We start from the raw sequence: 24,986 nt of genomic DNA on the forward strand, positions 1-24,986 counted from the left end.
AGGGAGACAGTGAGGCGCATGTCGTTGGAAAGAGTGCAGTGCACGGAAATCGTGCGCGATCAGCACGGCAAGGCCCGTTCTACCTGTAACGCGTCCACTCACCGGAGCAGATAAAAGGTAGCCAAGGCCAGCAATATAGCCAAGACTGCCGGCTCAGGATCGGTGTCCATAGACAAGAGTGAGGGATGCGCACGAATTAGGGCACAGAGTGAGTTTGCTTCTGAGCGATGCTTTAAGGCCTTGTCCTTCCTCAGCAATCGGCGCACCGGTTGCTTCACAAGGACGAAAAGCGGAAAACTATCCGCGGGGCGCCCTATCATATGTGTATTGCATGGACGTGAGTGCATCATGAATTGGGTGAGACAGTCCAGGTCGAGCGACGTGAAGAAATATGGCCTTACGATGCTTGAGGTTGATGACGGGAGGAAAGGACGAGACAGCTGTCGGTCTGCTCATGCCCATGCTTGTAGTCTTTTTTTCCATTTGTTGATTTGGTAAATTGTTGCCTTTCGAAGGACTGATTTCAATTGCCACCGTCACGTATCGGATTTCCATTTTTTGACGGGCGATTTTAGAAAAAAACTTATGCGCAGAGAAAACTATCACACAGCCGTGGCTGAGATGCAGACTTGCGAATTATTTGTAATTACTGCGTGAAAGAAAAATGTAAACAATCGTACCGCAGTGTATGAACCTCCTTTTAATCGATTTAATTCCAGTGCTTTACACCAGGTCCTGTGCTTTGGCAATATGCTTCACTTTTCATCCCTCTGGCCCATCCTCCCTACAAAGCCACGAACCGCGAATAGATGGCTTGCCGAACTTTGAAGTAAGTCTCGCTAAGCGGGCCCTCTAGCATGACTTTATTGTCCTTCACCCTTACCACTGTCGTCCCATCGCAGATCAAGGAAGCCCCTTCCGGTCCAACGTGGAAGTCGGGGTTCACACCCGCCTCTCGGAGCTTCTGCCGCAGAGACTGGCGCTGAGAGGATTCCGTCAAGAACACGTCTCCGTCCGCCAGCCAGAGCGGCGCCCTTGTCTGGGACAGGACTGAGAAAGCTGTTTCTGCACCATCGCTCACTTCCTCACTACCTTTGTCTTGTAAGACGGTGCCTCCCTTTGTCGCCACGACAGGTTGGCAGCGCAGCAGAGGCTTTCCGTTCGCATCCACGCGGTCCTCCGAGGCCACTGCCTGCACGAGCGCCAGACGATAGTTACCCATATCTTTCAACACCAAGGGTGCCGCTTCCTCCCTCCATTCCTCCTCTCCTTCGTCCTCCTCCAAGCTCACATCCGTGACCTTGCTATCAAACCGTATACCCACCGTCCTGGCGGCTTCTGTGGCGGCTGCGGCTGCTGCCGCGGCTACAGAAGCCGCCATGGCCCCTTCTGCAGCAGATCCCCCCACAAGGCCATCGAGAACCCCCACCAGCTCTCCCAGCTGCTCCTCCTGCCCTCCCTTCCCTGGGCCCGGCGGTGTCCACAGACGTGTGGAGGACCCCAGCATCTTGCCTGCATGCAACGTCAGGTCCGTGAAAGACTCAGGCGTGCCGCGCACGAATATGATGTTTCGAGGCGCCAGGTTCGTCAAAATTGCCCGCAGGTTCTTCCCGTCGGAGCGGCCCTCCATGGGGAAGGCTCTGACGCGCCACCGCACTTCCACCACAGACTCCCGCATCAGAAACTTCAAGGCACCCGTCCCCGCTCGTACCTGAGCCTCTCCCTCTGTCATGAGCACGTCGTCCAGATACCCCCACCGCTGCACTCCCCCACCTCCTCCCCCTGCCCCTGGCCCTTGGAAGACGAGCCCCCGCGCAGTCCCCGCCTGCGGCCCCCCCCCGGCGTTGCCCTCGTCCACGCATTCCCCCTCCCGCAGCGGCTCTCCATAGGCATCCACCTCCACGCTGGCTGGATCTCGACACCCGAAGACCAGATAGCGAGGCCGGCGGTACATGGCAGCGGTCTTACGCAGGCGTTTGGCCGAGGAGGAGGCCTGAAGGGGTGCCAGGGGGCCGTTGGACGAGTTTCCTGCCAACATCCCTTGCTCCTCCGAGAAGACCGCGCCCACCGTACCCTCCATAAGCTCATGGGCCTGTCGGCGGAACTCTTCCGCCTCCAAAGCCTTCCGACGCTCCCTGTCTTCCTTCTCTCGCAGGCCTGCCAGTTCCTCCCCCACGATGCGCTCTATAACTGGAACGCTGAAGGAAAGCGCCGCCTTGGGCAGGTGCCGAAGCTTCCAGAAGCTTTCTGCCAGGCTCCCCTTCCGCAGATGTCCGCACAATAACAAGGCGTTCTCAGGCCCGCTCGCCCACCGGGTGGCGAGGGCGCGCGAGAAGCCCGTGTCCATGCCCTCGTCGCTCGCAAGCACCACCACCGGGTTCCGGTACTCGCCCATGGCGGCCTCCAGCTCGAGCATGCTCTGGGCGGGGACCACGTGCTTGAGCGAGAAGGGGTTGCGCAGGGAGCGGTCGAAGTCCCGGATGACCTCGGGGTGCATGTACTCGACCATGCTCTTGGTGAAGTGAAGCACGTTACGCGCCATGTGGTGGAGGAGGACGATCTTGTAGCCCCACAGGAGCCGATCGGAGCGCCAGTGCCCGTTGAGCGCGAGCAAGAGCTCTTGGGCGCGTCCCGAGGTCTCGACGGGGATGAGGACATGCCCACCCTTCCGCAAGGTCCCGGTAGCCGCCGCCAGGAACTCGGTCTCGACCTTGCGTTCGTCCGTCGACAGATTGGGGGAGGGGCGCGCGTCCGTGATGAAGAGGCAGGGTCGTTGCTCCTTGTCCGCGCTCAGCGCATTGAAGGCCTCCACGGCCCCCGTAAGGTGCCGTTCGCTCTTGAGATTGAAGTCCACCGCGTACACGATCTCCTCCATCTTCTTGTAGTTCACGCGCCAAAAGCACCCGCCCAGGATGCGTCCCGCAGGGTAAGGAGTCACACTCAGGTAGAAGCGGCCCTGCTGCCGCACTTCCAGCGGCTGCGAGAACTTGAGAAGCTGGAAACGCGCCATGGCGGCGTCCACCTCGTCGAGTGTAAAGGCGGGACACCCGGCGGCGCCGCTGGCAGTGTCCATGCACTTGTTCAGGTACAGGTCGTAGAGCACCATCTGAGCCATCTTGAAAACAGGCTGGGTCGTGTAAATTGGAACGCCGGGACGCAGGTGCTTGGCCACCCAGGGCAAGGCCCCCATGTGGGAAAGGTCTGGAAAGGAAAGGAGGACGAGCTGGACCTGGGGAAGGACAGGAAGCAGGGGCTCGAGCAAGGCTTCATCCAGCTGCACGTCCCACCCGCAGTCCAGCAGAAGGGTCGCCTCCCCGACTTTTAACAGGTAGCACAAGGGTTCGTGCTCGAGCACCCCGTAAAGGACCCGGAATGTCAGGCCCTCCCCTGTGTCGGAGGCTGCTGGAGGTGGTGGAGGCACCTGGGCGGACACAGCGGGAAGCAGGGGCGCGGGACGGGAGGCGTCAGGACCGGCCCCAGCCTCGGCCTGGACAGAGTCGGGAACGCCCCCGTTGGCACTTCCTTGACTCTCGCTGGGAAGAACAGCTTCGTCTACCTCCATTGGAGCGGGGAACTCTGCCTCCACGGCGGATGACATCTCAGGCGAGGGGGCGCTGGCCGTGGAACCCGTTTCTTCTCCCGGCGCGTCAGGAGTCCCTCTGGCAGCGTCACCGGGCGACATAGCGATATTTTCCGCTGTTGGTTCCACGTCGAGGTCCTTTACATCGCTATTTCCCTCGTTCTTGGCGGCGGCGGCTCGACCTGCACCATCGGGCATGCTAATTTGCCTCTGGGGTGGGGGGGGAAAGGGGGCGTATTGACCGCGAGGAAAGTTACTGTCTGCACAGCGTAAGGCGCAACAACATGCAATTCAGACATCCTCTTAAGAAGGGTGCAACGAAAAAGTCAAATATCACCATTTCAGGTCTACATCTGGAGCATTCCTTCTACTTCGTACATGGCAAAGTCGGACTCGGATGTTCAAAGCCATTCCAGTAACCTCCTGTCCTGCTCCTCCCACCGCCCCGATGCCATGTAATCCAACCATGCTCTCTAATGCTGATGCCGTACCACCACATCCACGCAGACAATGTTGGCGATGCTTAAAAAAACACTTCCGGTCGATCGCTTGCCGGCGTGCACGCTGCAAGGTATCAAGAACCCAGCCGTCACGACTCGTGAAATCAAAAGTCGCGTTCAGCACCCTCCTCTTCCTGGACACGGCCCGGCGCTCTTGACCTCGCAAACCACATCATTCTATCACGCGCATCGCGAATCCAAGTCTTTACGCCCCTCACCATTACATTTGAATGCCCGTCCACCATCCCGTCCCGCCTCTTCCGACGCAAAAGCCTGGGCAGACCTGAACCCGCCACATTCCCCCCAAGCGTCTTCATCAGTCACACCAACCGATATTTCTCGTTTTCAAGCCATTCTGACATCGACAAATCCCAGTCACGTCTCTGCAAGGATGGGCAATGACCAAGCCAGCACAATGAAGCCCTCGTGCGATGCCTCCTCTGCAGGCGGTGCTAGCGCTATTCCTCGCTCTCCCTCCTCCGCTGCCGGCAAACTCCTCTTGGCCCCCTCAGGCCCGGACGACGAAAATTTGCTCGCCCCCTACACACAAGACTGGACTCACAAGTGGAAAGCTCCCCAGTGCCCAGCGGTCCTTCAACCCCGCACGACCGAGCAGGTGGCGGGGCTCCTGCGGCATTGCTATGAGAGAGACCTCCACGTGGTCCCTCAGGGCGGAAACACGGGTCTGGTCGGGGGCGGGATCCCCCTCGCAAACGAAGTGATCCTTTCCCTTGCGAACATGAATCAAATTATCAGCTTTGACGCCGCCAGCGGCATCCTGGTCTGCGAGGCAGGCTGTGTCCTCGAGGAGCTCGACGCGTGGTTGCGCCCCCATGGCTACATCATGCCGCTCGATTTAGGCGCCAAAGGCAGCTGTCAAATCGGCGGCAACGTGTCCACCAATGCGGGGGGGCTACGCTTCCTCCGGTACGGATCTTTGCACGGCTCGGTCCTCGGTCTTGAGGTGGTGCTGGCCGACGGGCGCGTGCTCGACATGCTCAGCACCTTGCGCAAGGACAACACGGGGTTGGACTTGAAGCAGATCTTCATCGGCGCCGAGGGCACCTTGGGCGTTATCACCAAGGTCTCCCTCCAGGTGCCCCCGGCGCCTGCTGCGGTGCAAGTGGCCCTGGTGGGGTTGGAAAGCTTCGAGAAGGTCCGGGAGATGGTCATGCTCAGCAAGCGGAAGCTGGGCGAGATCCTGTCCGCGATGGAGCTGGTGGACGCCGCTGCCATGGACGTGGTGGTAGGCAAAGCCGCGTGGGGCCTGCGAAACCCTCTGGCGGGGGGATCGGGCGCGAACCCGCCCTTCCCTTTCTACATGCTCTTGGAGACCTCGGGCTCGGGCGAGGCCCACGACCGGGAAAAAATGGAGGAGCTGCTGGAGGCGGCCCTGGAGGGAGGGGTGGTGGGCGACGGTACCGTCGCGCAGGACCTGGCCCAGGCCCAGGAGATCTGGAAGCTGAGAGAGTTGATCCCCGTGGCTATGGAGGAGGAGGGGCGGGTCCACAAATTCGACGTCTCCCTCCCCCTCTCCGCTTTCTATGCCCTGGTCGAGCGCACACGGGAGGCCTTAGAAGAGGGAGGGGTGGTAATGGGGGAGGGAGGGGGGGTGAGGGTGGTTGGGTACGGCCATCTGGGGGATTCCAACCTGCACCTGAACGTGTCGGTGCCACGCGAAGCCCCTGACCCGCCCGAGGTATCCCGGGTCGTCAGCAGGGTGCTCCCCTGGGTGATGGAGCACAAGGGCAGCGTGAGCGCCGAACACGGCTTGGGCCAGCTGAAAAAAACGTATTTGCTGCAGACCAAAAGCAAAGAGGTGGTGGACGTGATGCGGGGGATGAAGAAGATGCTGGACCCGAAGGGCATTTTGAACCCGGGCAAGTTTTTCCCAGACGACGCTTGACTGGGGAGGGGTCTAGGGTGGGGTCCCCGCATTTGGGAAAAATATACATAGATGAGTGTACACAAGCAATGAAACGGCCATGTGAAAAGAATCAGCCTGCGTGTGAATACTGGAGCCATGCCACTCCTGCAGTTTTCCCTCCTTATCGCTGTAGCCTCCCCAAGAATCCAATACCCCCGCCCTCCCCGCCTTGACCCTCACGATCTATAATCAGCGTTCTCCGCGACATAAGCGTAAGTCAAATCACTACCGTACAGTGTCAGTCCCACGCCCTTCCCCGCCTGCTCCCCTAGGTCTACTTCTACTTTCACATTCTTCTCGTGGGCCGGAAAGGTGACATGCGAGCCACTGTCCATTGTCAAAGGGCCCGGGTCAAGCTGCGCGTCCTTCATATGCTCGACCAAGAGAGCCTCCTTCTCAGGATCGAGCTCGAAGGCCCCCCCCTTGAACACCACCTGCCCGCCCATCAAGAGGCGACACCTTTCCAGCCGCAGCCCTTCAGTCAGGCCCTGATTCCCCACATAGCTGCCCACGGCCGCCGCCAGACGCCCTACGTTGGGGTCATTCCCCGCGATCGCGCACTTAAGCAAAGGTGAGTTGATCACGTGCCTCCCCAGGGCGCGCGCTACTTCCACGGAGGGGGCGTTGGAGACGTGCAGTTCGATGACATGGTTGGTACCCTCCCCGTTGCGCACAATATCCTCGGCCAGGCGCTGGGCCAGGGACGTGAGGGAGGCTTTGATGGCGGGGTAGTCCGACTCGGAGACTGCCACCTTGCCCGAGGAGACGAGAGCGACCGTGTCGGACGTGCTCTGGTCGCTGTCGACGCTGATGCAGTTGAAGCTCCCGCCCACCACCTCCGGGAGCCAGGCCCGGAGGACATCGCGGGGCAGGGCCAGGTCCGTCAAGAGGTAGACGAGCATGGTGGCGAGATTGGGCTCGATCATGCCGGCACCTTTGGCGATGCCGACGATTTTCCCCCCCGCCACCGTGGCGGCGCGTACCTTGGGGTACCGGTCCGTGGTGAGGATCCCGGCGGCCGCGGGCACGACCGAGGCCGCCTGCATCGTCTCCAAGACCCGGGGGACGGCGTCAATGATGGCTTGGCGGGGCAATCGCCACCCGATGACGCCCGTGGAGCTAGGTAGTACCAGCTTTCCGGACGGCAGCCCGAGTCGTCGGGCCACGGCCTGGCAGACTTCTTCCGCGTCGCCGACTCCCCCGTCGCCCTCCCCCCCCGGGCACACGTTGCTGATCTTGTTGTTCACCACGATGGCTTGAAGGTGCGTCTCCTTGAGGCGCTCGCGTCCCACACGGATGGGGGCCCCGGGAAACGCATTTTTGGTGAATGCGATTGCGAATTTATCGGTTGGCTCGTCAAGAGCAATGAGCGTCACGTTCATGCGCGACGGAAAATTGGCTTCAACGGGGGTGAATGAAATCCAAGACGTGCCGCATTTAAAACCTGCCGGCAGCTGACCAATGCGCTTGAGATGTGCCAGGTAGTCTTCTTTGGAGGAGAAGGAGAGGGAGGAGGGGTTGGGGGAGGAGGAGGAGGACGAATGCAAGGCTGTACTGCTCGCCCGATAGTGCCGCCGGCGAGCCTCATCCACTGCGTGCTGATTCTCAGGGTTCAAGAATAATGCGCGTGGGTGATTTTGAGTGGTCATGCGAGCGGCAGCACTGAATGATGACGCGCGTCGTGTCGTGAAGAACGCACGCCGAAAGCAGAAACCGGATACAGTGGAGGAAATGGCGGTGACTTCGTTTGCGATGCCTAGGAAGCCAATAACAAGAGCTTTACAAGCCATCATGGCCTGTTTTAGAGTTGGTTTGCACGATGGTGAGCAAGCTGGGCCTGAACTCGTAGCGTGAGATGAAGGACAATAACACCCGGAAGCACACTGCCAGGAACATCCGCTAGTTTACATCAGATAGGGAGTTGTGAATGTGGGACGCGAAGAAAACGACGCACAAACGGTAGCGTAGAAGTGTCATGATTGACGACAAACCATGCAGTCTAGTTTTACTGCGTTGTCGACGTCCAGGGTACGTTATGAAAACAGCCGATACGGGTCTCGTTCAAGCCATTCCAGCACTAGTCGCTGAGGACTTCAACGTCCACAGTCTGAGGAAAAATCGAGCCAACACACGACCAGCGCGATATGTTAATGAATCGCTATGGACGCATGAAGGATATTGGTTCCGGGCAACGCTTGAGCGCAGTGTATTTTACACTAGAAACACCAAGTCATGGTCAGTCTTCCGGGTGACGGGAGGTTTTTCAGCGACATCCACACGCCTAGAATGACACCAATAAGAAAAAACTGCGCGACACTGCGTACCTGCGCGCGTTGATGAGGCATGAGAAAATGGTCATGATATGTACAAGATGAGGTATTGATGAACTCATTTCCCCCGAATTTCAGATTTAAGACATAGAATATACCTGCTGGTGGGCAAGAATAGGGTGTGTGGTCCGTGCGGCTTTGGGAGGTGCTGACCTGCAACCGTCGAAAACCTGCATCTGAGTCTTAAGAGATTCGACTACACGGCAGCAATATTTAAGCATGAAGTACACAAACAAATTGTTCTTTTTGTCTGCGCGCGGGGATTGGTTCAAGAGGACTTGCGGGACCACACGACTGCCGAGTCGTCTCCTAACTGCTCCAAGCAACTGTAACACCACCAGGAAAATTGTCAAATCTACCGAGGCCACTTCATCACCATTCCTCTCACCCTGGGCTATCTATAGCCGCTGGTTGAAAGACCATCCAGTGAAAACAAAGCTCCTCACCTCCTCTTTCATCATGGGCGCGGGCGACGTGGCGTGCCAGTTTCTCACCCGATATGAAAAGCAGCAAGAACGTGCTACAGACCTCCCGAATGTGGCACGTTCGTCTCCCACTCCCACTCTTCCTTACGACTGGTACCGCACCGCTAAATTTTTCCTGCTGGGAGGTGTCCTTGTCGGGCCCGCTCTGCACCACTGGTATTCGTTCCTTATTCGGCTAGCCCCTGTTCAAAATACTTCTGGCGCTCTCAAGCGTTTGGCTGTCGATCAGTGCATATTTGCCCCCGCTTTCATCCCTGTCTTCTTCTCAGGTCTACAATTCTTGGATGGAAATTTCGACATGGACCAGCTCCGGCGTAAGTTGAAGAGAGACTACAAGGAGACCCTGATCGCAAATTGGGCGGTGTGGATACCGGCCATGATGGTCAACTTCCGCTTTGTCCCTCAGCACTACCAGGTCTTGTACAGCAATGCCGTCGGATTTTGTTGGAATATTTTTTTGAGTGCAATCAGCCATAAGTAAGTAAGACTGGAAAATGCATCGCACGAAGACATCCTTAGATGCTTTACTCTATTAATGCATGTGGTATCTGGGGAGGACTGAAAATGTCTATGAAATGCAAGATTTGATGCATGTAAATAAAGCAGGAGATAACAATGTACAGGCCTTGGGACTCAGTAAGAAGAAAATGCAGAAAGACATAATGTGCATATGGAAGGGTTTAGAGTTAGGAAGAAAGTGTTGATAGAGCGGGGGAAAGCTTCATCTCTTACTAGAGTTGCCGTTGCTCTAGTGAAGAGGCTGTAATAAGACGTACAATGTCTGAGCAATAGTAAAATCTACCAGCAAAAGTCAACTTGTGAAAAGACATCATAGCATGGAGAAGGATCCCTTCCACAACATAACGAGTGCACCCGAAAGAAGTTCTCACATTCCACAAACCATTCCGTCGTTGAATTTATTTACAGCCACCGACGCGCCGGCAGATCCCACTCAACTTTTTCCTGAGGACGTTTCTTCCACTCTCGCCACCTATCCCACCCTCTCACCACCATCCTCCTCCACCCCCATACCGCTCATTCAACTGCTTGGCCATCTCCGCAAATTGGGCGGAGCTATCCGCCAGTTCCGTAGTCTTATCCGCGAGGCTCTCGAGTCGCTCCCCTCGATCCTGAAGCCCGTGTCGCAACTCCCCCATCGCCGCCATCACGCCTTGTGTCGCCCGCCGACTCGCCTGTCCCGCAGGATTAGCCTCTTTTCGGAGCCAGTTCATCAACCCACCTCGGCCCCCCGATTTTTCTCGACTTTGCCCGAATAGTTCTCGTTCTTCCGCCCGTTCCCTGGCTCCCGCCTCCACAAATTTGGCCTCCTTTCTGTCGTGCACACGCTCCCCCCCCACTGATACACGCAGCTTCAGCATCTCGTAGACGCCCCAATTGAAGCAACCGTCGCAGACACGAACCATCGTTTCGACTCCTCCCCCTTTCCCTCCCTCCCTCCCTCCTCCCCCTAAATAGGCACCCAGAGGAAGTCGCTTGCTCGAACAATCCCCGCATACAGGTAGCGCGCATAAACGACACCGGTGCTGCCGGCGAGCTAAGGTATTGAAACTCTCCTCGCACAACAGACACGCCTCCACCTCTTTCACCCCCCCATGTCCTTCCCTTTCTCTTTCCAAATATCCCTCGCCCGCAAGGCCCAAAGACCCTGCGTGGCACCGGTGCCAGGCTTTTTGAGCGATGCGTTGCATGGCCTCCGCAGAGAGATCTTTGGCCGACGGCGCTTTTTTCGCGCTCCACACCGCCTTGGCTGACTGCAGTCGCTGCTGTCGATCTTCCCGGCGCTGCTGCTCGCCCCTCGGGGCCTGGGAGGGCAGGAGGAAATCGGTCAGACTGCTCTTGCTGCTGCTCCGGGTATTCTTGTCGCTTCTGCTCAGGTCCACGCGGGCACCAAAGGAGACCAAAAGGGCCAACGCCCGTGTGCTTAAGACCGACGCAGCGGAAGGTGACGCGTCAGAAAGGTCTGGGGGAGAGGAATCACCACTGTCCGAAGCCGGCCCATCCCCTCTGTTCCCCTCTTCTCCTCCCCTCTGTTCCCCTCTTCTGGTCTCTGTCCCAGGCTGCGCCAAGGCCATGGTCCGCTCCAGCGTAAGCTCGGCGGCCGTTCTTCCCCCAAATTCCCTCCCTTTCCCTCCCACGCCCCTCGTCTTCCCCTCCCTTGCCCTCGACCCCATCGTCCCCCCGCCGCCTCCATCCGCTGTCCACCTCCGAGACCTTCGGTTTGGCTGAGCACCCATAGAGAGGAGGGCCCGCAGCGTTCCCTCCAGGGCTTGCGCCGCCTCTGCCACCTCCTCCTCCGTCCGGGCCTCCCACGCCCTCCCTCCCGAGGAGCACGCCCACTGCAATGGGGTCTTCGCTTCCCTCTCTCCCTCCTCCTCCTCCCCGGCCTCTCCCTCCTCCCCGTCTTCTCCCTCCTGATTGCCGCTGCCTACGTCCAGCGCTGCCTCTCTCCGCCGCCTCCGCGTGAAAGCGTCCACCTCTCCCCCTAGCTCCCCCAGCACCTGCACCACTCCCCCCCTCCATGCCGCACTCGCCACGTGCATCGCTGTGCGTCCCTCTAGATCCTTCATATCCAAATCTGCTTCGTGCACCTGAAGGGCCAGCAGGCACCGACGCAGGGCAAAGAAGGCCTCCGCATTTTCCTCCTCCCCTCCGCTTCCCGGACTCAGGCAAGCCAGCCTGGGGGAGGTGGTGGCGAGAAAGGCGGGGGTTCTTCCGTCGTGGTCGCGGGCATTGACGAGACAGTGCACGGGAAGGAAGGGCGAGGAAGACGGAGAGGAGGAGGGCGGGGAGGAGGAGGAGGAGGAGAGCAGGAGGGCGACGCCGGTGTCGTCCAAGGCCAAGGCTGCCAGATGGAGGGGCAGCCGACCGTCCGCGTCCGCCTGGGTGGGGTCAGCCCCGCGGGAGAGGAGGAGGGAGATCATTTCGTGGCGGCGGAAGAGGCAAGCGTAGTGCAGCGGCGTCCGACCGCCTTCGTCCGCCCGGTTCAGGATGGAGGGATGGGGGCCAGGGCGGGGACCAGAAGAGGGAGGCGGGAGGCGGGCTGCCTGGGACGGGTCGTTGCTCTTCTGGGACAGAGGCCGGTCAGGAAGGGCACCCCCTTCTCCCGGCAACCCCCCGCCCTTGCCCTCCCCGTTCCCTCCCTCCCCTCCTCTTCCGCCACCGTCTTTGTCCTCTTCCTCCCTTCGCCCCACAAGGGCACGCACCCGATCCATTTTCCCATACACCACCGCCGCATGCAAGGAGTCTAAAATTAGCTGATGCCGCATCCCCACGTCCGCCTGCCCTCCCTCCCCACCTCCGACCATCCCCATCCGCGCCAAGGCGACCATGCCAGCATAGATGGCGGCGAGCCAGCCCTCCCGTTCCGAGGGGGAAGGAGCTGCGAGGACGTACATCCGCAGCGGTGTGACCAGCTCGAAGCAGCCCCCGTCCCGTCTCCCGACCCCTACCTTCTCCCCGCCCTCCTTCCCCCCCTCCTCCCTGAGCTTGCAGGTGGCCAAGGCCCAGGATGCGTCAATCTCCATAGCTGGAGCCTTGAGGGGGCCGCCAGAGGGGGGGGGGAGGGAGGAAAAGCGAGGACGAAGGCATCGGAGAAAAGGTACGCGTCCCTTTCCTCCCACGACCCCCCCCAAAGCCGACCTTCCTGCCAGAGCCTCAAAGGCCCTCGAAAAAGCAATTTCCGGGATGACCTTGCGGGGGACGGGGGGGCAGAGGTTGGGTCGGCACGCAGGCCCGGGGGGCAGGCCGGCAGGCAAAGGGCCGCGCCCGGGGGTCGGGGCGAGGGAGTCGCACAAGGAGAAGCAGTCCGAGCCCCCGCCTGCTCGTCTGTTCCCTCGGACGGATCTGAGAGAAATGGTTGTGGAGGCGATGGGCGCGAGGGCGTCGGCCTTTTTCTTGCGACCGTTAGCCGTAACGGCCGCGGGCTCGTCTTGATGTACTGCACCATGGCGGCCCAGCTCTCGCTATCCAGCACCTGCTTGCTCAGATCCCAGTCCTCGTTGAGCTGGATGATGACATCTCCAGCGCGGATGCCGTTCCGATCCGCCTGGGTGTGGGGCTGCAGCCGGAGGACGCGCGCCCGCCCCGAGGGGGTGCGTGCGAGAGACAGGCCCAAGTCCCCTTGCTGGAAGAGGACCGAGACCACGCTGTCCGCTCCCTCCCTGGAGCCCTGCTCTTCCCCGTGCCTGGGGTTTGCAGAGGGGGAGGGAGGGTGGGGGAGGGCGACTCCGAGGGCTCCCGGGTCCGCGGGGGGAATGGACGGCAGGGAGGCGCCGGCTGGAAGGCGAGAGGCGATCCTCACAAACAAGGGGTACGAGGGGGGTGGCTCAGAGCCCACGTCCATCCCTTCCTTTTCCCCGCAACGAAGGCAGAGCTCATAGACAGGAGAACGCTCGGCCACGGGCCGGGAGGGGGGAGGGGGGGAGGAGGGCGAGGAGAGGGAGGCGGCGGGGGGCGGAGGAGCCGCAGGATCTATGCCGCGATGGCTGTGCGAGGGGGAGGAGGACGAGCCTAGCACGGAGGCAGGGCTTCTCAGCATGTCCTTGTATCCGGGTATGCGGGCCACCAATCTCCGGCTCTCGAGTCCCTCGCCCCCCACGGGGACAAGGACGAACGCGTCGCCCACGCGCAACGCGCCCCCAGCGTCTTCCCGCTCTCCCTCTTCCTCATTTACTCCCACATATTCCGGCAAGGATTCGGTCGAAGGTGGTGGTGCGATGACAAATGCTTGCCTTCTGTCCTTCCCTTTCTCCGTGTCGCCCCAGCACAACTGATCGGAGCGCCCGTCCAGCATCCAGGCGTTCGAGCCCCCTGCCCCACTCACAGTCACCACGTCTCCGACTTTCACTCTCTCTGGCGACGTGTTGAGATCCGGGTCGCGTCTGGTGAGGCTCGTTCCCACGCTGTGCAAGCACACAGCTGAGGCGTCTTCGAGCCATGCTCCCGAGGCGGCAGTGAGGCAGACGGGCTGAGGGGTGGGCCCAGCGGGAGGTGGACACAAGGCAAGCGTGGACGGCTCTGGGGACGTGGGTGAGGGGCTACCGGCTGCGGCAAGAAATGTCACGTGAAGCAAATCTCCCATTTTGACACATACGGGCCGTTGGTGGGCCGTTGACGGGGAAGGACCGGGCGGGGCCATTCCCAGTCTGCCTGTAGGGGAGAGGACCGTAGGAAAGTTTTGTGAAGCCTTTGTTAGAGTCCGAATAGACCAAATTGCGTACGAAAGCCTGTCGATCATCTTTGAAATAACACAGGCACGTGAATTTGCGAGTGGTTGTGGGCTTGAAACAATATGTATGGAAAGCATTGTCCATCTGTCTGTTGCATGCTCTTGTCTGAAGGGGAGAGAGGTAAGAATGAAACGCAATGCCATTTTCCTGGAACTTGGCGTGCCAGCAAAATTTAGACTGTAAATTCTTTTGTAAAATAAAGGTAATAAAGTCTGTTAGAGTTGCGAGTGAAGGGTCGATAATGTCTCCATACGAGTAGTTGCGTAGAACACTGAGGGAACGCGGAGTGAAGAACATGAACCTGATGCCTGACGTAAAGACAGGGATACATACACCAGGTAACTGCAATAAGATGGTCTCACATAGTAAGGATATTGTACGCCTCAAGTCGTTACATATGCATGGTGTGACCTAGCACTCAATTGATTTGTTTCTTATGAATAGTAGCAACAGATGTACTCGGTTCGTCTTCCATCACGCCTGTGGTCGAAGTACGCTTCCCTTCCGTAACAAATCAAAAAATGCAAGTTTCTACGACACTTGTGAGGCAATATTTAATGCGTTACAATTTTCAATTATACTCTTCAATGGTAGAACCATGAAGTGTGCGCGACACATCACAACACATTCCAGTGAAGCTGATATAAAAACGTTCGATGGGCCGTCATCAGTCGAACGCGCTTGCGTTAAGTTCAGTTGTCGCTTATACAGGAGCAAAAATTGTCACTAGCACGCATCAATGACGACAAAACATTTTTAAAACTAAAAAAAAATGAAAGTTGTGGGAATTTTTTGTCATGCAATGCCGAAATATATCCATCATCGCGTAAATCACGGAAAGAAAAACCGCTTTCGGATCGTGAGCCACACTCTCATTATGGACTTGGTGGTATGTAGAGACAAAGTGTACCTCGTACATCATATCCTTGCACTCGGGGCATTAAGCTAGGCAATGACGTTTTACGGACGCCAGCTTTTTTGCGCATTGAAAATTACATTTTCCATACCCCTGATTTCTTCCAACGAAGAGATCGACTTTTTAGCTACCCTCGCGGTAAAACCCCATTACCCGCACCCCTTCTTCTCTCCACGCAACACGATATGGGTGCTGGGAGCAGGAGCGGACATCATGAGCCGTCGCGTGTAGCGTCTTCGAAAATTTTCCTCAGGCGTGGGGTCGATGTCTTCGCTTTAAAGGAGAAAATCTTGATACAACATCAAAAGTGCACATCGGGTCCTCTGCCTTCCGTGTCAGGCATGCCGATTGTTTCCATAACTAACGTTATCTACGAGTTATAATATCTGAGCTCCTCACAAATGATGTTTCAATCGCGTCAATACACTATGATTATGAAGTAATCTGAACAAGAAAGCCGGCACAAAGTTTTGTATGTTGATCTCTTGATCTTTCTTTCTCTTTTGTGTGCATCATATATTTGGTTATGCGACACGATTTACACTCGTCTCATGCGTTTGTCGGCCGCGCAAAACTTTGTCTTATACATTAAAATTCCTCGAGTATTGAATAGGCGAAATTCGGGGCTGCTGCTCTCAAATGTCCTGTGCATGGCAGTAAAGCGGCATCTTACATTTAAAGGTTTTAAACATTCAAACGTGCCAAACTTTGACGGAGAGAATGATTTTTGCGCAGCTCCTCATCCAGCAAGACCTGTGTCAATTTAAGCTGTTTCTTAAGGACGTCGTTTTCCGTGGACAAGCGGACAGATGACGAGTTGAATCGAGAAGTGCTTGTGCTCGTAGAGGCTGTTCGGGTAGGGACCGTTGCAAGTGGCATACTCGAGCTGTTGCCGGTGCCGCTGCGGGATGTAACGCCAGTACCCTTGATAGAAATGAGCTCGGCAGCAAGCTCCATGCACCGACGATATTTGGCCTTGAGCTCCTCAACTTCCGTCTGCAGGGAGCGGCGCTGTGAAGCCTCCTCACGCAATAAAGTCTTGGTCACATCCAATTCTTCTTGCGTCTAGGCAGAAAATGAGAAGGTAGTGGACAAAAGGTTATACGGAGTCAAGATGGTCGAGCCAGAAAGCGTGCTCAGCTTTTATGTTTGGAGTGATTCTTCAGCAATATCGATATGCTGTATCACAGTCCTACATCCAGCCTAAGCACAAAGTTATAGGTTGTTGTTATGAAACTTACCTGGCAACGCCCGGCCAAAGCATCCCGTAAATCCTCTTGCAGAGTCTGGATCTGGCTGGTGTAGTGATGGCGGGCGTCATCGATTTGGCCTTGGAGCAGCTCAACTTTCTCAGACACCTTTTGTTGCCATGCTTTGCGCTCCCCGCTCAGGCGCTGGGCCCAAATGTCTTTCGTTTCCTTGAGTTCTTCAGCATGCAGCGTCTTCGCCTCCTCGATCTGTGATTGCAGCGATGCTACCTTATCAGAAAGCTTTTTTTGCCACGTTTTGCGTTCCTCTGTGAGTCGTTGCGTCCAAATATCTTTAGTCTCACGCAATTCCTCCTCGAGCAGGCCATTGCGGGTTCGCTCTCGTTTCCCCTCGGCTTCCAATGTACTTTGTCGGACACGCGCTTCCTCTTCTTTAGCCAGACGCTCAATCTTCGATTGATGCAGTCGACTTTCCAATTCAAATACGCGGTCCTCAAGTGCACTTGTTTTATCTTGGAAAGTGTTTCGTTCCTTATCCAAACGTGATTTCAAAGCCTGGTAGACGCGTTTGGCCTTCGCAAGATCCAATTCCGTCTTGGAAAACACGTCGAATTCATCGACTGAGCTCGTGTTTTCCGCGAGTTTGTCTTTCAAGTCATATTGATAGGCATGCGAATTTTTATGTTCCTCTCCTCGAAGGACCCCGGAACCCGTAGCGGCCATAATTAATTTAGATTTCGGGACAGTTGTCTGAGGAAGAAGGGTGGCAAGAACAACATAAATAGACATAAACGGAGTGAATTACGAGTTCAAAGCAGAGTAGTCAAAGGAAGTGTTTCATTTTGACTTTCTGGCACATAATTGTGTGGTTTTTGAAGGACGGGCGGGAGAAACAAGCGAGGGCCACCTCGAAGGATCCTTGAAAAGAGGGATGGGCCGTTGACGCATTTTTGCTTTTTCCGACCGTTTCCGCCAATTCCGAGGCCCTCGGATTAAAAAATGACGACACTTGGTGCAAGCCTGACAGTTGGTCACTTTGTTTTCGCAAGCGCTGTCCGATATTGCATACCCCTGTGTGTACCCCTCTTTTACGTTGCATAATCTGCGACTTTGGAGTTGTCGGCGGCTTACCTATCCTGGACAAGTTTCCCCCGACTTTGGCCTTGCATGTATTACCTCCTCTGGCCCAGGACCTACTAGGCCCGGAGAGCATACAAGTGTCGGCCTCTTGCTAAAGTACCCAGATTATATCTTCCACAATAAGAATGAATAATATTTTTCGAAGTGAAATGTTTAAGTGACTTGTATCGTGTGAGAACAGTCCATGTAAATGCGAGACACGGCGCAATAAAAATTTTGCACCATGCTTGATTTCCGTCAGTGTTCTGGCTGAACCCGTGTGGCTTGTACTCAGTTCTTTGTTCAAAATTGTTTTTTCCTCCTAAGCCATGTCTAATTTCCACATCAATTTTACATTCCTATAATATTTCCTAATGATTTTTCAATCATTCTCCGCGTTCGGGTGATGTCGCTGGTTATCAACTATGCACTCGACCTGGACTATGCACTGGGATGCACATGAAAACACAGTGAGCTGAGTTACGAAGTTAATTGTAACATGCCTAGAAGTCTTCAATTTGCTTAAAATGCGATATCCTACCGAGGTGGATTCAAGCCCTCAGAAATGTCTTTGCAACGACGGGCAATAAAAAGTTCAGAGTACGCACAGCCTTTCACGTAGAGGAGAAAGTACCAACATGATCAGCAGATTTGAAACCGGATGAATATTTCTCAACGAAATTACCTGCATAAATTGTCACTGGCAAGGATTCTACACGCAACCTGCTTACAATTCTTTTGCGAGTGCCAGGGTCATGCAACGCTGGCCTCCTCTCCAGACGTTCGCCTCCATTTTTATTGATTCTAGAAGCTTTTGTATCAAACTTACAAGAAAATTGTAAACCTCGATAAAAGATAAAATTTACGAGTAGGAAAAAAAAGAGTCGCAGACGCTCGCCAGAGCATTTTATTTTCATTTATTTTCTTTACTTTTTTGGGGGGTGATTTCCCCGTGGTGTGTAAACCTGGACGTGCAGAACAAGCAAGAGTGACATTCATGCCGTCGCATAGATGAAACGCGTTGTTTGGTAGTATACGTGTACAATGCTACGCCTTCTTCACATTTCTGTAACAACTGCCCTATTGCGAATCACTGTCGATGTGAAGATCCATCATGCCCGGGCCTTTTTGGCCCTTAAAGATTGCGTCAAATTGATATCGTCCGCTTTTATTGCTTAATGTAATGATCATCATTATCACAAGGCTCTGGGACTCTAGTCCGGTCGCACCGGCAACGCTTGGCTGGCGCAAAATGTGTGCTTTTGTCTGGTCGAAGCCTCTGCGGTCACCGTTGTCCCTCGGAAAATCTCATGCTTCAGTGACTTGAAGACCGTCAAGAACGTGGGTCGAAAAGTTGTAACGAAATGCCTTTGGATAGGCCATCTTGCATGGAACAGCGACAGAAGAAGACTTTTTTCCTAATTTGTAGCACCGAACTGCTTTGTTGTCCACAGCGCAGGTCGGGGCAAAGATACTAAAGAACAAGGACCAGCCTTTTCTCCCCCACCCCTTGACCATTGGATGAACGGTCTTGCGCACACAAAAATGAAGTGAGAACGATGATAAATAAAATTAATATGCCAATCAACGAACGTTGCTCACTTCATCATTTACTATGTCTAAGTGCACGTGAGAAATTAACCGTGCTGGGGCAGCATTGTCCGTATCGGGTACCCCCGAAAAATGCCTCATCAAACGGCCAATTAAACATAACATGGAACAGTGCCAGCCAAGAGTCCACCATGACAGCTGAAACAGAAGCAGTTGCTGCATTGGAGACCCCGCAATCCACTAAAGAAGAAGCCAATGTCACAGCTGTGTCTGCTCCAGAGACACCTACGACACAGGGCCCTGCGGATAATGCCAGAGAGGATGAGTCGGCCTCAGTCAATGTGAATGTGGAGAACGAAGCGGCTGGTGATGCTTCGAAACGAGAGGACGCGGCTGCATCTTGTCCTTCGGCAACAACCACTGGTGAAGCGGAGTCTGCCGAAACGGCTTTGGCGGACTCTGTTGTCACCGCAACTACCACGACACCAGGCACTCTGACCGATGCGTTAGCCAATGACATTAAGAGTCTCATGGAGTTCTACTTTGGCGCGGCCAACTGGCGTAGGGACAAATTTTTGCAGGGTGAGGCAGCGAAAGATCCCGAAGGCTATGTGCCCCTGACAGTCTTCCTCAAGTGCAATAAGCTGAAGAAGTTGACGAGCGACCCCGCTGTGGTTGTTCAGGCCTTGGAGCGAGAACCTGTGAGCAGCCTACTGAGTCTGCGTGGGGACAAGGCAGCAGTCAAGCGTACTGTGGTCCTTGCACTGGCAACGGAGGGCGAGGAGGGCAAGGACGACAGTGACCGGCGGACGCTCTTCGTGGATGGGATTCCAAAAATACCGGTGGATGGCGCGAAAGAAGTGACCGTCGACGACATCGTGGCCATATTCAAGGCGCTGGGACCTGTGGACTTCGTCCGCCTTTCTCGCGACAAGACGAGCAAGAAGCTGACCGGGGCAGCCTTTGTCGAGTTTCCCAACGTCGCCGATGCCCAGAGAGTCTTGGCGGTCGAGTGGAAGAGCCGGCCCATCCCCACCTTAGGGGGGAAGACGAATGTCATCTTGCGCGTACGCCAATATGAGCGGGATTATAAAAACAAAGTTGCCGCGGCCCAGGGCGGAGCAACCGTGGGGTCGAAGCGAAAGACTCCTGAGGGGGATGGCGGGGAGGAGAAGGGGGGGGTCTACGACTTTGAACTGCCGGAGAACTTCGAAAAGGAGCTGGCGACCTTGGTGCCCCGGCACGTCAAGTTCACTGGGATCAAGTCTGGTACTCAGTATTACGAGCTGCGGGAGTTCTTTAATAAGTACGGGGCGGTGAAATACGTCACCTACCAGCCGGACTCTGACGTGGCCCTTGTCAAGTTCTTGACCGCAGAAACTGCGGCGAAATTCCTTGGGGACACGCCCGAGGTGAGCGACGTAGTATTTAAGGAGGAGAAATTGGGGGTCGTGGCGCCGACAGAGGCGGAGGTGCGGGAACAGTTGACGGCCAAGAACGCGCGGAAGCGGAGTAATCTGGAAGCACGCGGTCAGGCCCGTCGGGAAGGAGGGAAGGGTCGGGGAGGTGGGGGGAAGCGTGGTCGAGGCGCGGGAGGTCGCGGTCGGAAGTGACATCAGGGGCCGTGCAGTTTGAAAAGGTGAAATCGTAAGATAGAAGGACCTTCTTGTAAAGCTGACCTTTTTTGTGGGAGGAGAAGAATTTAGTGAACGTGGGGGACTGAGAGACCCAAAGGGGAAAGGCAGGCTGAAAGCAATTTTTATCAGTGATTTCGAAGGGACAACGAGTGCCGAAGGGAGGCATTGGTTCGCGACACATCGACCGATATTTCTCCATGAAAGGCAATGGCTGCGATGTGAACAGGCACCAGTTTTTTGCAACCGGAGGCCTACGTAGACAGAAACCTTCGTTTCAAGGGGTGACACCTTTATTGCAACGTTCAACAATTTAACAAACCCAAAGCATTATGGACAAATGCTGTGCTACCTTGTTTGCTCACGGAGGGTACTCCCATAGCGTTATATTTCCTTCACCGATTTGGGAAGGGATACACGCAAATAACTTATCCCCTTATGTACGTTTCTGATAATTCGCTCTTTATAAATGTGTGGCATCGATTTGTGGAGAAAGCCTTGAAAGCATGCATTATCCGCCTGAATCCTTTTTTTAGACACTGCGCTGCAAATTGTGTTTCTTCTTGACTAGCTCCTCCAGGTCCAGATTTCAATGAGGGATCGGGAGAATGACTTTTGAAAACCTAGAATACCCCAGCTCTGTGTACGATAGAAATACTAAGGGGGGAATCCCCACCTTTGGAATTGATGAAGCCTCGAATAAGAGATAGAGACTGTCATGGCCTTGCCTTCGCCGCAGATAGACGAAGATCAACTTGGAACTTTCCGATCTCGCTAAAGCCAAACACGCGAGACATCCTGTCTTGAAATTGAAAGTCAGCGACCTCTGTCCATTTTTTCCATTTTCCCCCCTATCTTGATTGCTAACGCGTAAGACAATTGTCATACCTTTTTCCTGTCATCAGCACATCAATATGACCACCTCTCTTCCTACGCCCGCGGAGGAGAAAGACATCGTCGATGGCCTCATCACCTTCCTGAACGAAGCCTGGACCCCCTTTCACGCGGTACAAGCCGCTGCTTCCCGCTTGCGCGACGCCGGGTTTAAAGAGCTGCGGGAGGGTGATGCGTGGGGTTTGAAGGCAGGGGGTAAGTACTACTTTACACGTAACATGACGACGCTCATAGCCTTCGCCGTGGGAAACAAGTTCCAGATATGTCAGCATAGCGGTCAAGGAGGCAGTGGGTTCACGATTATCGGTGCACACACTGACTCCCCTTGCCCAAAACTGAAGCCTGTTTCGAAGCTGACGAAGAGTGGGTACCTGTCCTTGAGCGTGGTCGGTTACGGGGGGGGCCGTTTGGCATACATGGTTTGACCGTGACTTATCCCTGGCTGGGCGGGTCTTGGTCAGAGATCCCGAAGGGTCTACCTCTGCGAGACTCGTGCGGATTGAGAGGCCAATTGTGCGCATCCCGAACCTAGCCATTCATTTGCAATCAGACGAGGAGCGGCGGGGCTTCGCGCCGAACCTGCAGACTCACTTTCCTCCCGTGCTGGCCTCCGAAATCAAGGCTCAACTTGAAGCGACCACGCACGAGACGGGAGCGCAGAATGTGGAAGAGAAAAGCAAGCAAGCGACCAGCGCAGTGAAGGCGGAAGAAGAGCAATGGCCCCCCATGTCGCAGCAGCACCACCCCTTGCTCTTGAAAATGCTCGCTGAGGCCTTGGGGGAGGGGGTGGCTGCGGAGAGCATTCTCGACTTCGAGCTGCAGCTCTGCGACACGCAGCCCAGCGTCGTGGGTGGAGCCTTGCGTGAGTTCGTGCACAGCGGGCGGCTTGACAATTTGGCGTCGTCCTACCAGGCCTTGACGGCTTTGATCCACAGCACACAAGCGGCGGGTACGCTTAATTTCGAGACAAACGTCCGACTTGTCGCCCTGTTCGACCACGAGGAGGTAGGGAGCGTGTCTGCGCAAGGTGCTGCCTCTTCATTGCTGCCCGATATCCTGCGGCGCATCATGGCTACCTATCCTAGCGGCCTCGTCAGGAGCGCGTCGGAGGACGAGATGGCCCGCATTCTGCACCGGAGCTTCATTGTCTCGGCCGACATGGCGCACGCCCTCCATCCCAACTACGAGAGCAAGCATGACCCTGGACTTGCTCCTCGGATGCATGGAGGTCTGGTCCTGAAACACAATGTCAACCAGCGTTACGCCACAAATGCTGTGTCTGCGCATATTTTCCGGGAACTCGGTCGCCGCGTCGCCCGGGTGCCCTACCAAGAATTTGCGGTCAAGGCAGATTCGCGCTGCGGAAGCACGATCGGCCCGTTGGTCGCTGGACTTACGGGGGTACGAACCGTGGATGTGGGAAGTCCCCAATGGGCCATGCATAGTGTACGGGAGACGATGGCCACCAGCGACGTGCTCTACGGATACAAGCATTTCAGGGCCGTCTTCGAGCACTATCCGAGTGTTGCAAGGGATTCGTGGGATGCAATGTGTCACTAGTAAACTTCAAGATGAACTCGACAAAGTTTTCGTCGAAGCCCTATGTGGGAAGGAAGGCGCGAACAAAAGGACCTAAAGACAGGAAGTCTCTAAGAGGCGAAAATAAGACTCGTCTTTTCGTGTGTCCCCTCTCTGTTCTTTTGTCGTCGTCTTTGCTTGAAACCCGCGATAGATGCATACCCTTCTAGGTGAGACATCTCTTACAGGCAATCCTCTTGGATGCTCTTATTCTCGATTTGTGGACGTCTCACCAGAGAGGTATCCACCCCATTGAACCCATAATGTTCATTGTCACGACATGAATGTGCAGGTACATACAATCTTTTATGCAAAGCGTTCAATTGTTTGAGAAAAGGAAGCGCAGGTCGTCGACTGTCAACCGCGCCAAGGACGCCGCATCCCCTCCCACGGTGCTATCAAACACTAGCTGCTTTTTCTCCTGCAATTTCAAGATGCGCTCTTCAATAGTATTCTCAAGTATAAACCGAGTTGCGAAAATCGGCTTGTACTGTCCGATGCGGTGAGTGCGATCTATGGCCTGCATCTCGGCTGCTGGATTCCACCAAGGGTCTGGGTGATCACAAAAAGAAATCGGAAACGTTGATCTTTATTTTCCCCAGTACAGACGTGACTTCCATTACAGCTTTAAGTTTCCACACCCCACCCACTTACCCATGAGGTATATATGGTTGGCGTGCGTGAGGTTCAAGGCAACGCCGCCCGCCTTCAGACTGATAAGGAGCACCTTTACTTCCGGGTCCTCCTTGAAAGCTTGCAAAACCTTGTCCCGCGCTCCGACGCTCATGTGCCCCGAAAGCTTGTGGCACTGCCAGGTAAAGGGTAATATACGGAGGATTGCAGGGCATGAGCTCGTGCATGCGGACAAGATGCTGGCGGACATGGTAGAGCCCCTTCCACTGCGCTAAACCCTCACCTTCGTTCCTTCCACAGTCAGGCGCCACATTATCAAGTCAAGCATGTTCACAAACTGGGAGAAAACGATCGCTTTTGCGGAGGGATCTCGGGTACGCATCAAATAAAGCTCCTCCAGTAGGGCCTCGAGCTTGGTGCTGGTATGGAAGTTTTCAAGCTGGATGCGATGCAGGATGCTCTTACGGTCCAGACCTTGAAGCTGGAACGGGAGGAGGGAAGGGAGAGTTCAGCCGATCGCGCCCATTTCGCATAATGCCCGGAAAACCTCATCACCGATCAAAAGGATTCACCAACCTTCAGCTTGCCGGCCACACACACGGTGCCCGCTGCATTTGAGTGTTTACCATTCCCATTTTGGCGGCGTGTACGCGATTGAGCGCGCCCCTTTGACGCGTCCTCTTCCTCTTGTTGGCCCTCGCGCTTGGACAAATCGACAGTCAAAGGCCGAGAGCACTCAGGGCAACTGGTGGTCCCACCGAGCGAAGCCTCCAGGTACTCGGTCACACAAAGCCTATCACACATTAAGGGAGAGGGCCACGCATGTAAGAGATTGGGCGCGTCCCCACGGCCAGTTGTCCATCATGAGACATCAGAGTACAAGTACATGTCCCTCAGGACTCTCACTCCATACTATCAGGCTGACATCCTCCAGATCATCTATCCTCACCTGCAAAAGCCACAGCCGCATTCCGCCCGCACGAGATTCTCCACGGGTTCATGGCACAGCGCGCACTCCTCCTCCTCGTCGTCATCGAGCTCTTTCTCCTCGTCCATGGAGGTAGGTCCCGCAGTACCGCCCTCGGCGCCTGCGCACGTTCATCCGAAGAAAAAGTGTGAAAAAGTGAATGGGAGAGATGCGCAGCCGACAAGAGCGAGCTCCTCATGAGCACGAAGAAGGACTCAACCTGAACCCTAGACGTAAACCATGAGAGCAATCCCACTGACTCCATGTGACATGGGAGCTTACCAGTGTTTGTGCGCGCGTGAGAATGGATGACTAGATAGGGATGGTCCACAGCTTGTCGCAGCCTTTGCAAAATACAGCAATGATTTTGGGGGGTGTTTTGGTAAGTGACGGAGATTGGAGAGTGGTAGCGAGG

General features: G+C 55.7%; 4 protein-coding genes across 4 annotated transcripts; 3 read left to right on the forward strand and 1 right to left on the reverse strand.

Annotated features, from left to right (window-relative positions):
• Positions 1-743: 743 nt before the first annotated feature.
• CPSF2 (cleavage and polyadenylation specificity factor subunit 2) lies at positions 744-3,723 on the reverse strand. Its single transcript, XM_005855125.1, has one exon. It carries the CDS (start codon positions 3,560-3,562, stop codon positions 785-787), a length of 2,778 nt encoding a protein of 925 aa, XP_005855187.1. The 5' UTR covers positions 3,563-3,723; the 3' UTR covers positions 744-784.
• A 432-nt stretch (positions 3,724-4,155) lies between these two features.
• Positions 4,156-4,786, forward strand: NGA_2114010 (d-2-hydroxyglutarate mitochondrial precursor; the record flags this gene model as incomplete). The annotated part of the gene is made up of 1 exon (XM_005855128.1): positions 4,156-4,786. A coding segment is annotated over one exon (631 nt), but the record flags the coding sequence as incomplete, so codon positions are not given.
• A 199-nt stretch (positions 4,787-4,985) lies between these two features.
• On the forward strand, positions 4,986-5,368 carry NGA_2055210 (uncharacterized protein; the record flags this gene model as incomplete). Its single annotated transcript, XM_005855126.1, has 1 exon — positions 4,986-5,368. A coding segment is annotated over one exon (383 nt), but the record flags the coding sequence as incomplete, so codon positions are not given.
• A 3,573-nt stretch (positions 5,369-8,941) lies between these two features.
• On the forward strand, positions 8,942-9,719 carry MPV17 (the record flags this gene model as incomplete). The annotated part of the gene is made up of 1 exon (XM_005855127.1): positions 8,942-9,719. A coding segment is annotated over one exon (362 nt), but the record flags the coding sequence as incomplete, so codon positions are not given.
• Positions 9,720-24,986: the final 15,267 nt, after the last annotated feature.

Source organism: Nannochloropsis gaditana, assembly GCF_000240725.1.
Source record: "Nannochloropsis gaditana CCMP526 unplaced genomic scaffold scaffold283, whole genome shotgun sequence".
In the NCBI taxonomy this organism is placed as follows: Eukaryota; class Eustigmatophyceae; order Eustigmatales; family Monodopsidaceae; genus Microchloropsis; species Microchloropsis gaditana.

What these genes read in the sequence shown, in the direction of transcription:
- CPSF2 (XM_005855125.1), bottom strand. Translation starts at nt 3,562, where the DNA reads ATGGAGGTAGACGAAGCTGTTCTTCCCAGCGAGAGTCAAGGAAGTGCC.